We start from the raw sequence: 12,733 nt of genomic DNA on the forward strand, positions 1-12,733 counted from the left end.
GTAGCAGTAGCAGTAGCAGTAGCAGTAGCAGTAGCAGTAGCAGTAGCAGTAGCAGTAGCAGTAGCAGTAGCAGTAGCAGTAGCAGTAGCAGTAGCAGTAGCAGTAGCACTTGGTCTACATGCTTGGGACATGAAGCCATGTTTACAGAAATACGTCAAACCTCCCACAGTTAACATTCTCTTGGTACTAATTCAGTAATACTGAACTGATTCTGGTCAGTTTTTTCATGAATTAGTCATTTCTTGCATACACTTATTGACATAATGTATCAAATAAGCATGTTTTGAGAGACTGATCCAAAGCAGCAAAGCAAAGCACATATTTTAGCCTCGCACTTCCTACACAGTAAGTGACCTCTGTGTACATAGATGACAATCTAAGACTCTGACGCACGTAGACACTCAATTCCCATATAAGGTATAATAGACAAGACTTCATCAGTCTTCATCAGTTAGACATTCTCAACTTAGCTACTGTAGTTTACAACTCACAGGCTTCTCTATGGAGCTGAGATAAATAGCTCAAAGCATGTTCCTCTGTCTGATCTCTGCTGTAGCAATGTTCTGTTTGCAGCAGGAACTCTGCTCAGGTGCATATCTGTGTTTGAAATGATTTTTTTTTTATTAATATCTACCGTTACCAGTTTTTATATACTTGCATTATCATAGACAATGAAGTTTTATTTTTGAAGTTACACTTTTCTTCTTTTTTTTAAAAAAAATATTTCTTAAAGAAGAGATGACAGTGAGCCTAATTTCTAATTGTGTACTCTGTATGCACTACAGATATGTTTTTGTTCTTAAGTGGTCAGTCTAATTCTACTATCTAAATAATCATGTTGCAGATCTAATAGTTATTCAAAAGATGATTGAAACAATTGACAACAAATCCCAAACACAAACTGACTATTACATTAAGCATTTTAAGATGCAGCTGATGCCCTTTAGTGTGTGAACTTCTAACCATACTTCTTGGAACCAAGACAAGAAAGCTATAATTACCAAATGTTTTATGCCTGTTTTTTTCCCCAGCCATTCAGCTGGTCAAATTTCACAAATGAAATCATGTCAACTGTGAATATTAATATTCAAAATGAGGAAGAAGTGGTTGTTTATGCTCCAGAATATTTAACCAAACTTAAGCCTATTCTTACCAAATATTCTTCCAGGTACGTATGTCAGAATGCCCATGTCCTCAAATTTGCATTTCATATCAGTCTTTAGAAGCTTTGCAGCCTCATCTTTTTTGTTGCTGGGTGGTGGGTTTTTTTATACAGAGATCTTCAAAATTTAATGTCCTGGAGGTTCATAATGGATCTTGTAAGCAGCCTCAGCCGAAACTACAAGGAGTCCAGAAATGCTTTCCGCAAGGTGAAGACAAAATCTCTCTTTTCTTAAGATTTAAAGCATAAAGAGATACATGGTTGTAAATGTTTGCCATGTAAATGCTAGAATGTGCTGATTATTCCCAAGAGACAAAATGCCCAGACTTGGTTGTTTTGCACTTGTGTACGAAGAGGTCATTCTTCCTGGACTTTGTCATCCTATGCTGGCCTGTTATGATATCATGATTAATAACCCTTAAGATGTTACTCATGATTATATAAAAGAATACATTGATTTGTTGTTGCTAGCATGTTTCAATCCATCATAGAGGTACCATCCTCAATTGACTTAATTTTCAGGTGCACATGTCACATAGGGGTATACAATGATAGACTTCTTTGTCATTGTATTCTGTAGGGAAGGTAGAACATCAAAGCCTTTTCTTAGGCCGTATATATGTTATCTATGCAATCATTTTAGTTTGGGTATAAAGAAAGGGCTCAGTAGGAACTAAAGAAGGAAAACTCTAACATCCTGGTTGATGTTCTGGCAAAGAATAGCTGCTTAAAAGTTCCAATTTCTTCATGAAGATAAAATCAACAAATTTGATACAGATCAAGGATGTGACTCAATTGTAAGCATGCCTGAGCATCAATTTTAAAAAAGCTAATGAGCAAACAAACCAGTGAAGATGGTCACACCTCTCATGCCAGCATCTGAGAAGTGGAGTGCATCCAAAGGCCAGCTTCATTCTCAACTACATCGGGAATTTGAGAGTAGTCTGGGTTACGTGAGACTTTGTCTCAAATAAAGATTGCAAAAAAAAAAAAATTTATTTCAGTTCATTGCCATTGCCTAAGCCAATCCCCTTATTGATACTAAAATTTACATATACACAGTTTTCCTAAAGCACCTGAACTTCACTTGAGCCATTAAAAGGAGAAATGTGTTTTCTAGTGTATAAGCTTTCCTCTCTGTTCCTTTATTGAACATTTCCTCACCTTTATGTTTGTATAGTAGGTACAATGTTGTATTTTCTCTCCCAAAGCTTTTGTGGAGGTTATTAACTTGTAATAGCTAAAAGTTCTATTGGGACAAGCCTCTGAAAAGACACCTTGTTTGCCGAAGCCCATTTTTTTAAAAGTACACAATCCAATCAGATTACATTTTACTGTGGCTTAGGGACAGCTTCTCTGTGAAAAGAAGCAACGAGAATTGCTGGAACTTCAGCCAGACATAAAGACTAGCGTTTTGCAGACTGCATGTTCTTATTGTTCACTAGCCCTGACTCCTGGTCAGATGCCATTTGCCTTTTCTATTTTATAGGCGCTTTATGGGACTACGTCAGAAACTGCGACGTGGAGACGATGTGCCAACTATGTCAATGGGAACATGGAGAATGCGGTGGGGAGGCTTTATGTGGAAGCAGCTTTTGCTGGAGAGAGCAAGCATGTGGTAATGCTTCAGCAAGCATGTCAGCCTTTAAATCTCACCCTAGCAGTTCATTTGTTGATCAGCAGTTGCAATCGTTCACATTTTTGCTTAATGTTTATTAATTTGGCAAAGAATCTGTGGATCATAATGTACCACTGTTCTCAACACATTTCACCTTGAACATCTTAAAAGTCTAGTTATGTCTCTGCCTTCCCCCATAGAAGTCTAGTTATGTTTCTGCCTTCATATTGTTTAATTGAAAGTACTTACCTGTTTCTCAGAAGCAGTGTCTTTAATGTACGCTGTCATGAATTAGACTTATAAAGTTGTCTGTTCCCCAACTGACCATTTCCTTAAGTACCAAAAATGGAAGCCACAGTTTATTTGAAATATGAGAAAGGTATCCTATTTTCTAATTGCAACTGAAATTAAGGCAATGCAGTCTAATAGCATAGTAAAACAACTTATTGAAATGCTACTTCTTGCTTAATTGAACCAACGGTGACACTGAGAGCTAATATCCTATTCTTCTAAATGGATAGCAAGAACTAGGACATTCTGAATATGACTTTAGCTTTGTGTATGTAATACAATCTATTTAATTGACAAATTTTGATAATAGCAGTATTGTTTTAAAATATAATGATCCTATTTGCCTATTTACATCAATTTTGGGGAAGGTCAGAATTCATCTGTAAATTTACATTTCTTAGCATACTATTGCATCTATAAGGGCAGCATGTGGCTTCATTTTAAAAACTGTCATGAACAGTGAACTCATGAACCATAGTTTGTATTAGACTATTAATAAGCTAATATCCTTTTGCTTTGAGGTTGAAGATTTGATTGCACAAATTCGGGAAGTTTTTATTCAGACTTTAGATGACCTCACTTGGATGGATGCTGAGACAAAAAAGAAAGCTGAAGAGAAGGTAAAGACCAGTCAGGGCTGTAGAAGCAAATCTATCTATAGGCAAAGGTCAACTTTAAAAATATATAAGAAAAAAATATAATCAAGAATTGCCTAAATGTTCAGTTGGTAAATGCTTGCCTTGTAAATGTGACCTGAGTTCAACCTGACTTTAATCTCTAAAACTCATGTTAAAAAAAAAAATAAGAGTAGGTACGGTGGGACAGATCTGAGTTCCAGTGCAGGGAAGGTGGAGACGGATAAATCCATGAAGCTCACTAGCCAGCCAGCCTCCTCAGTGAGTTCCAGGACAGTCAGAGACCTGTCTCAGAGAAGAGTGGGCAAGTAATAAATAGAAATAAGTAATAAAACAATTAAAATAAATTTCATATAATAACATAGAACTAATAATAGACAGTGGGCAAATATGAAGGATATCACAAACAAACCCACTCCCCTCTCGTGCAGTTCATGTCATTCATTTAACCTGAGAGGATCTGCAGTGACTTTGAGGATCACGGGGAACATAAAAACTGAAGGAACCAATATTCAGGAGTGTATTACCACGAAGCTCATGGAGCCCTTATCTGTTTTCTCAGCTGAATCAGTGAAGTGGAAAGATAATTATATCCTCCAAGATTGGGAGCACTAAATGTTACCCGTTCTATAAAATTGAAAAGTCTGGAGAGAAAAAAAATTTCATAAAATAATATTAGACATGGAGCATTGGAGCAAATGGGAAAGCTGCAGCCTGGAAGGACAGACAGGGTTAGGAGATACATTTCAAGCCTGTTTTTATTTCTTTTATTTTTGTTTTAGCTAGAGCTAAGAGCCATTGCAGAGAACACTGGTTGGGGCTGTCAGGTGCTACATTTGTAAATAGCACATCAGGCTATTTAATTGCTGGTTGTGGACATGAGATGTTTGTATTTGAAGGCTGCAGTTATGGAGATAATTGTATCTCTGCTTTCAATGTTATAATTTTTTGCAGGCCTTGGCAATTAAAGAAAGAATTGGCTATCCTGATGACATCATTTCCAATGAGAACAAACTGAATAATGAGTATCTTGAGGTAAGTCTCCGCAGTGATATGTGGAGCTGGTGGCAAGGTCACTGTAGCCTAGACAGGCCAGCCACTGTATAAAATAGCCTAAAACCATAGCTAATACCTTCAACACTGATACTCAAACTATGCTTAATTTAACCTTTTTTTGTCATTAAACTAGATTCTATTTGGTGTCAGTACTTTATTATTAAAATAAAGTGATGAGAAAAACATTTAATCCTTTAGAGCAGTGATTTTCAACTTGTGAGTCACAACTCCTTTGGCCAAACTTCTGTCTCCAAAAGTACTTACATTATGATTCATAACAGTAACAAAATAACAGCTATGAAGCAGCAATGCAAAGATTTTATGGTTGGGGGTCACTAGGACATGAAGACCTGTACTAAGGAGTCTCAGTATTAGGAAGGTAGAGAACCACTACTTTAGAGTGTCAGGAGTAAACCATCTAAGTGGTGAGTGACTGGCTGCACACAGTCCTTTACAATGGCTTACACAGGCTACAAAAGTAAAACAGCCTTCTACTTTCTAATTAGTACCTCTTTGAGTATCACATATTGTGCGTTTTCTATTAAAATCCAAATGTAACTGAGAACCAAAACAGTTTTTACTCTTGTTGATAGTGTCATTGTTAAAAGAGGTGACATTAGTCAAAGTCAATCGATAACCTGTAACTGGACTTGGCTGAGATGCTTATTGTTATCCTGTGACCACCACCATGACATGACACTCTGGTCACAACAAGTGACATCCCCCCAGGTCTGACGTGACAGTGATGGCTGCTCATCTACCAAGAACTAGTGGAATGTGAGGTGTACATGGCAAAATGTTTATTCATCCTTTTCTGTTTACAGAAGAAATTAGCTTTCTTTTTTTTTATTCTCCAAGAGTGGACTGCCTGAGAGCAGAAGCATGCTCAAAGCTGCCTAGGACCCAAATTCCAGCTGTGTTACTCTTTTAAATCTTAGCAAATCACCAGAAACATCTCCAACTCATGTTCTTACTTTAAGATGCTGGTCCCAGCTTTTAGGTTACAAGATCATAAGGAAGATCAAATGAGTATAATACATATTTTAAATACTAAAACACTAGGTACTGAATAAAGAGGGTGTGGTTATACACATTTATGGTATGGAGAATGATATCAACATTGTGAGGCTGGCCTGACCTTTAACTTCATTTGATTAGTTATAAAAGAATACACTGAAACTGTGATTCAGCTAGGAAAAGGACTGAACTATAATATATAACAAGGCTAATAAAAAAAGCATCCTTTGGTAAGTTTTTAATGCTGTTTCTTAACTGTATTAACTTTGTTTTGTAGAGAAATTATGGTGGTGATGAAATTAATATTTCTCCCCAACTCATTTTTACCCAATGTAGTTGAACTACAGGGAAGATGAATACTTTGAGAACATAATTCAAAATTTGAAATTCAGCCAAAGCAAGCAGCTAAAGAAGCTCCGAGAAAAGGTGGACAAAGATGAGTATGTATAGTCTGTTTTCTAATTGTTCATTCTGGAGCAACCTTTCTCACTATTGGTTCAGGATCCTTGACCACAGCAATACCTCCCTCCATTAGGAAGTACTGAGAACATTGAATTGTACTGTATTAACATGGCCAGGAACTACCAATGAACGCCTTTCTTCACTAAGGTATCCTCACACTTAACTTCATCTCTCAAGTGGCTTCTTTATAATTTTTTGGTGGACAAAGTTCTCAGAAACATCTTACTTTAATGTAACTAAGATCTTAAGCCTGCGCTTTGGCCTTACTCTGTCAACAGAATAGTCTTCTGTTATTAGTCCCTACTTATTCTAGTAGTCAAGCATACCATGAGCCCACCCACCCCTTCTTTGGTTGTTTCATGTGACTGACATTGGAGAAGCTACACAGGATGCCAGGAATGATCTTGAGCAACAGCCTTTGTATACCTCTGACCTCTGCACACTAGTCTCATCAGTACTCTGCACTTCTAGTTTTGACCTTTGTTCTTCAACTCAATAGATAATACCTGGAGACTGACCAGCAAGTATGCTGACCACTCAAACCCACAGAGCTCCTTAGTTTGATCTTCTTCTTCCAAGGCCTTAAGCCCTGTAGAACTGGAGCCATTCTTGGCACCTAACACCAAGTGCAGTTACAATTAAAATTCTTGAACTATGGCGCAGGGGAAACCTAAACGCTCCAGCTTGATTTCAGTATTGACTAACAACATGCTTCAATCATTTCTGTAACTACTGTTCTAGAAAAATGACTAGTCCAGTTGTCATTGAGTACTGGGAAAATAAGAGGCAAACAACAGAAGTGGGTAGATGATAGGTACAGCAGAAGAAGAGTAAGTGGTTCCCTGTACTACAGAAAAGGACTGTGCAAGGAAAGGCACAAAGCTTTATGACAGAAAGCCTAGTGCACAGAGTGCTTAAGTTTGAGTAATTTCCAAAGATCCTGTCCGTCACTACAGCTCCCAAGGACTTCGTCACTCAGTGCTAGCCTTTTCTCTCTCTCCACTCTTTTCCTCTGCACTGAATGCAAAGGTTCAAATATCTGGCTGCACATTGGAATTGCTGGAATCATGTGGGCAACATTTAAAAAAAAATACTGATGCCCAACTCAGTGCTCCTAGATCTTGAGGTATTTGCTCTGAGACTGGAGCCCAGATACTAGGATTCTTCCTAAGCACTGCCCTCCAATAGGATCCTTTGATCCTTTGTCTCTTTTTGTAACACTTTTTCTGTATTTACTGAAAGGAAGGAAGAAAGAAGGAAGGAAGGAAAGAAAGAAAGAAAAGAGGGAGGGAGGGAAGAAGGGAGGGAGGGTGGGAGGGAGGGAGGGCGGGGGAGAGAGCGGGAGGGAGGGAGGGGGGGAGAACGAGGGGGGGGGAGGGAGGGAGATGTTTCCCAAGGTGATGTCTTTAATTTTGTGAAATTTATTTTTGTGCTTTAAAATCACCATAAGCACTCTGGCTGTAATGGCATTAACTAGGTAGGACTGAATCATAAGAGATGTATTGTAATAAAAGTTGCCTATATTTCATTACAGTTTCTCCCTGTGAAAGCTTCTGACTTATGTGGCACTAGTTTAATAGGAGAAAAGAGACTGTTGTCTCTTTCCTTGTTTCATGTGTCCCCAGGTTAGTTCCTCACTGACAGACAATGTCAGAAAGACAAATGTATACCATGCACTTCATTCATGTACCCCGAAGTCACATTCCATACTCAGATCTTCATTCCCAAACACTTGCCGGAGGCACCTATACACATCCATACTGCAAGGATAGGGTTCAGACTATGGACTATTTGGGGATTATGTTACAAAGTGCTTTACAGAAAACCTGACACATAAAAATTTCAAGTTACTAACTAGCCTAAATAAATTCAATTAAATAACTAGTAACTCCTAAATAACTTCTTTCCCCATTCCATGGGCTCCAAAGGCACACATGCATATACTTAAAGTCTACCATCCTTATTGCATATGACTATTTGAATCTGACCCAAGTCCATCTGCTGAGCACCGCACTTACTATCTAGCTGATTAACAAGCATTACTGTGTAACTATATCATTAACCACACAGAGCAACACTTTCCACTTAAGCAAAAATTAATCTCGTTCCTTGTATCTGTCTAGTTTCTAAAAGCTTCAATTTTGTTCCCACCCTGACAGAAACTCGGGCCTTATCTTGATCACTTTGGTCTGTTCTATTTCATCTATAGTGCTAACTAAAATCTCTAAAGAAAAGGACCACATTCCCCCGTTGCTAGTTAAATATTACATAGGAATGTATAAACGGTTCAATTTAATCATCTCTGCTTTGCTTCCTTACCACATTTTCCCTGGTGCTTTAATTCTGAAAACACTTTTACTTCCAACTGTCCTGTGTTTTCACTTCATCCTCATACTGCTATCCCCCAAGGTCTCAAGGATACACGCTTGAGTCATGTTCTTTCTGGATTAAAACCTTTCCTGTGTTTCCTGTTGCTTGATCAGGGAATACAAACTTTTGAAAATGTCCAAAGTTCCCATAGCTCCAAGTAGCTCTCCATAATTCCTTCACCCAAGCTCCCCCTTCAGTCCAAAACACTAGCTGTATGCAACGCTTTCAAACTACCAGCCCCCAGCCTTTTCCCCATTGCTTCTGAACTTACAGTATCCTTTTATGTTTGCTTGTTTGTTTTGTTTTGTTTTGTTTTTTAAGACCAGGTTTCTGTATATAGTCATGACTGTCTTGTGGAACACGCTGGCCTCAAACTTCCTGAGATCTTCCTTCCTCTACCTCCTGAGTACTGAAGTTAAAGATACTCACCATGATAGCATCCTTTCTTCCCCTGTTTATCTAGCAGTAACCTCTACACAGCTTGACTCAAATGTTGTCTCCTTTATTACTCATAGATCAGGGGCTTTCTGTTCACCCATACAGAATTGTACCTTGCAAATTTCAGTCAAAGCACCAGTGCAGTTTGATGTTGTTCAAGAAACTGACTTATGTAGAAAGAAGAAACCAACATTAGCTATTAGAATGTGGACCCTTTGTACATGTTGTTAGAATATGCAAGTACAATATCCAATTTGTAATAGTATTAAAAATGTTAACTTAGTAAATAATTAAAAATGCTTCCATTTCCACATTTTACCTCTACAGTGAAATTATACACAACTATGGCTGTTTTCTGTTAAGCAAATTTTAAGACTTAATCTCAAGGAATGTGCATGCAATGTGTCCAAGTTAATCATTTGGCTAAAGGACGTGTCTTTGCCTTGTGAACAGCTCACACCTGCAAAGAACACGGATTTGAATAATTTTTAAACTTCATATGGTTTCTGGATGCCTATGCGTATTTTTTTCTTTTATCCTGAACATGACATCTCTTGAGGGTTTGGTGCAATTGCAATGGAATTTCAAATATGTCCAGCTCAGAAAAAAATAATAGCACTGAACTGGAAGTATAATAAGTGTTGGCAAGATTACTTAATAACACATCTAACATCATTGACTTCTACGAATATGATTGTTCACTCAGTGTTAATAGAACAAAAATAAACCTCAAGGCCTAGGGGTTGTGTGTTCATGACCAACAAAACAATGAGATTTCCTAGTGAGATTTTACTGTTTATAGTAACCTTAAAATAAATTATCAATTGCTAAACCATTCTCTAAGAATTACAGCTAGAAGTTAAGTTAATAATAAATTGAACAGAATAGTCACTAAAAGCAAAACAATAATCACTGGCCCATTGAATATCTTCCTTACCTCATGTCTGCTGGGTTTTCTGACTGGGATAATCAGATGATGGTAGACTGAAATCGATAGAATCCTAGAAATTAAAATATAGAATCATGATGTCCTATAATTCCATTTAATTGGGGAGACATTTTAGAAGAATTCTGGTACTTTTATTGCATATCATCTCTTGGGAGGGCCATGCACAGATAGGGTAAAGCTCTAGTTGTCACAGCTCTCTGAGACTGCAGAATTTCAACATCCTTCATGCTCCCAATTGCAGGTCAGGCTGTGTCAGTCTTTGGTGTGTAGAACACCCATTGATAAGCTCATTTATTTGGTGAGTTCCTATCATGTTCCCAATATCATGCTAACTCCTACTGATTCAAGTTAAAAATAAAATGTAGTCTATCACTATCTGTGTGAAGCTACCTTCTAATCATCTAGATAAACAATGCCGTTATATCAAATTAGATAAGTACAAAGGATCACATAAAATAGAAGAGGTCTTGGTTCTTCCCTAGGATCTTAGGATTACCTAATATCAGGAAAAATGGATACTCTCAAATCAGCATCTTAAGGCTTTTGTGCTCAGACAAATCCAGTCATCGACAGTACCTTAATTATGGTCACTACTCCATGCAATGCTTGGGGTGTAGTTCTGCATTTTTGCTTAGTGCTTAAATTATTATGTCTATGGAAGGGAAAAGTGTGAGCTGTGGAACCTGGGTGAAGTAGCAGGGACACTGGGAGGTTAGGGAAAATAGGCAGACCTGAATTAGAATCACTGCTACTTATTTATTAGCTCTGTAAAGTTAGTCATTGAGCTTTGTTTTGGGTTTTGTTGTTGATGATGATTTTTACTTTTTCCTAAGTTTTGTTAATAATATCTACTTTTTCCATGAAAAGGGGGTAGAAGGATAAGGTGAGAGAGAAAGAGAAAAGGTTCTTTTTCCTTTATATTCACAAGAAAATGACATTAGTTACTGCACTGAAATTTGTCTATCATGTGGATCAGTAATTAGGTGCTGGAATTTGATAGGACATTAAGCAAGCCACCTTCCCTTTCATTTAAATATATTTCCCCCATTTATGCTACTTAGTGTATACATGCATTAGGACAAAGAGTTTAATAGCTATGCAGTGACTCAGTTTCCATACTTCCAGATTGAAGCTATCATCTATATGATCAGGATGATCTGAAAGACCAAGAAATCCCATGGGATCCATTTGAGAAAAAAAATTAATAAGTATAAGAATATAATGATCTGAGATTTCAAGAGCATTCTTCTTCCACCCACTTGAAGAAGGCACAAAAAAATCTATTTATTGTACTGCTGATTTCGAAGGAGTTGCTCTCAGAATAGATGCTGAGAATTGAGTACTCCCAGAGAGAAGGCTATTAATGGTCTTGTTCTTTATTTTAAGCTTTAAAGTTACTCAGAGTGGCTGAAAGAAGATTGGTTCTAAGTGCTTTTGCAGTACACTAGCTTCACATTGTCTTAAAGGCTGCTGAACTTTGGTATCCATATCTGCTTTTTTTGGCTGCCTAGCTTTCTTGAGGTAGAAAGGGATACAAAGCAAACATCTGGCTTCTCAAGTGTATTTTAGTTATACATCCAACTTATACAGCAAGTCGATCTTTGAGGACTATTCAAAACAAATTAAGCTTATCTGACAAAACTACATTTCAGAAATGAAAATTAAATAATAATAATTATATATAAAATGAATTGTTTGGGCTGGAGAGATGGCTCAGCAGTTAAGAGCACTGACTGCTCTTTCAGAGGTCTTGAGTTCAATTCCCTGCAAACACATGGTGGCTCACAATTATCTGTAATGGGATCTGATGCCCTCTTCTGGTATGTCTGAAGAGAGAGCAATAGTGTACTCATAATAAATAAATGAATCTTTTTAAAAAATCAATTTCTTACCTACTTTCTCCATGCCCGTAGTACCATCTAACCACATAGCCCATGCTTTCACATACCCAAACCACTGGAAGCTGGAAGAGAACAGAGCACACTGTTTTGCTTCTTCTTCCAGGCTACATAAGAGGCTGGTAGTGTCTAGCCTGCATGCATGGAAGGTATCTTGAAAGAGCATACAATCACCATTACTTTAGAGAAATAGCAACTCCATTTGTTTTTGGTTTTGTTTTCTTTATGTGCATTTTATCTTCCATGTGCTACTGTCAAGATCAGAATTTTTTGAGTTTTACATATAAAAGCATCTCCATTTATATAGATGAACTGAAATAAAAAAGACTTAGAATTTTCATTACAACACTCTAAATGTGAAAAACATTTCATTTGCCTTGTTAATTTATCTTTTCTATTGATACTTGTGATATTTCATAACAAGTAGCAGACACTGAGTTTGTTTCTGTTATTACACTACTTAAGAAGTAACAATTATTATAATTATAGTACTTCAAGTTCTGACCATGACCTAGAACAAAATGCCCTGGGCTTTTGAATCTGTATGATTCTCCAGAGTAGACGAAGAACACATCATTAAAGATTTTGGGAGGACAAAAAGCAAAATGCTACATACTAGTGCTCAGTAAACCCCACCACCATAATTCTAATTTTATGGGAGTGTCCCATGATCATAAATAGCCACCTATTTTCTAGAAGATAAAATTCACAGTAGACATTTTAATATGTAAAACTCTCCCAGCTGGAGAGTCACAAACATTAATCAAAATGCAATCTTAAACCCTTTACAGTAATGTATCAGAAGAGTAGAAAGGCACTAAAATACAAGAGATGATA

At 37.2% G+C, this 12,733-nt stretch overlaps 1 protein-coding gene across 2 annotated transcripts in view; it reads left to right on the forward strand.

Annotated features, from left to right (window-relative positions):
• Positions 1 to 12,733, forward strand: part of Mme (membrane metalloendopeptidase) — an 82,424-nt gene that overhangs the window by 44,543 nt on the left and 25,148 nt on the right. For both annotated transcript variants that reach the window (XM_028763461.1, XM_028763460.1), the window contains exons 11-16: positions 1,032 to 1,168; positions 1,277 to 1,370; positions 2,652 to 2,780; positions 3,593 to 3,691; positions 4,661 to 4,741; positions 6,116 to 6,219. In XM_028763461.1, the coding sequence (XP_028619294.1) occupies positions 1,032 to 1,168; positions 1,277 to 1,370; positions 2,652 to 2,780; positions 3,593 to 3,691; positions 4,661 to 4,741; positions 6,116 to 6,219 (644 nt within the window). The remainder of the gene's footprint in view (positions 1 to 1,031; positions 1,169 to 1,276; positions 1,371 to 2,651; positions 2,781 to 3,592; positions 3,692 to 4,660; positions 4,742 to 6,115; positions 6,220 to 12,733) is intronic.

This window comes from Grammomys surdaster, unplaced genomic scaffold (assembly GCF_004785775.1).
Source record: "Grammomys surdaster isolate TR1022 unplaced genomic scaffold, NIH_TR_1.0 139, whole genome shotgun sequence".
In the NCBI taxonomy this organism is placed as follows: domain Eukaryota; kingdom Metazoa; phylum Chordata; class Mammalia; order Rodentia; family Muridae; genus Grammomys; species Grammomys surdaster.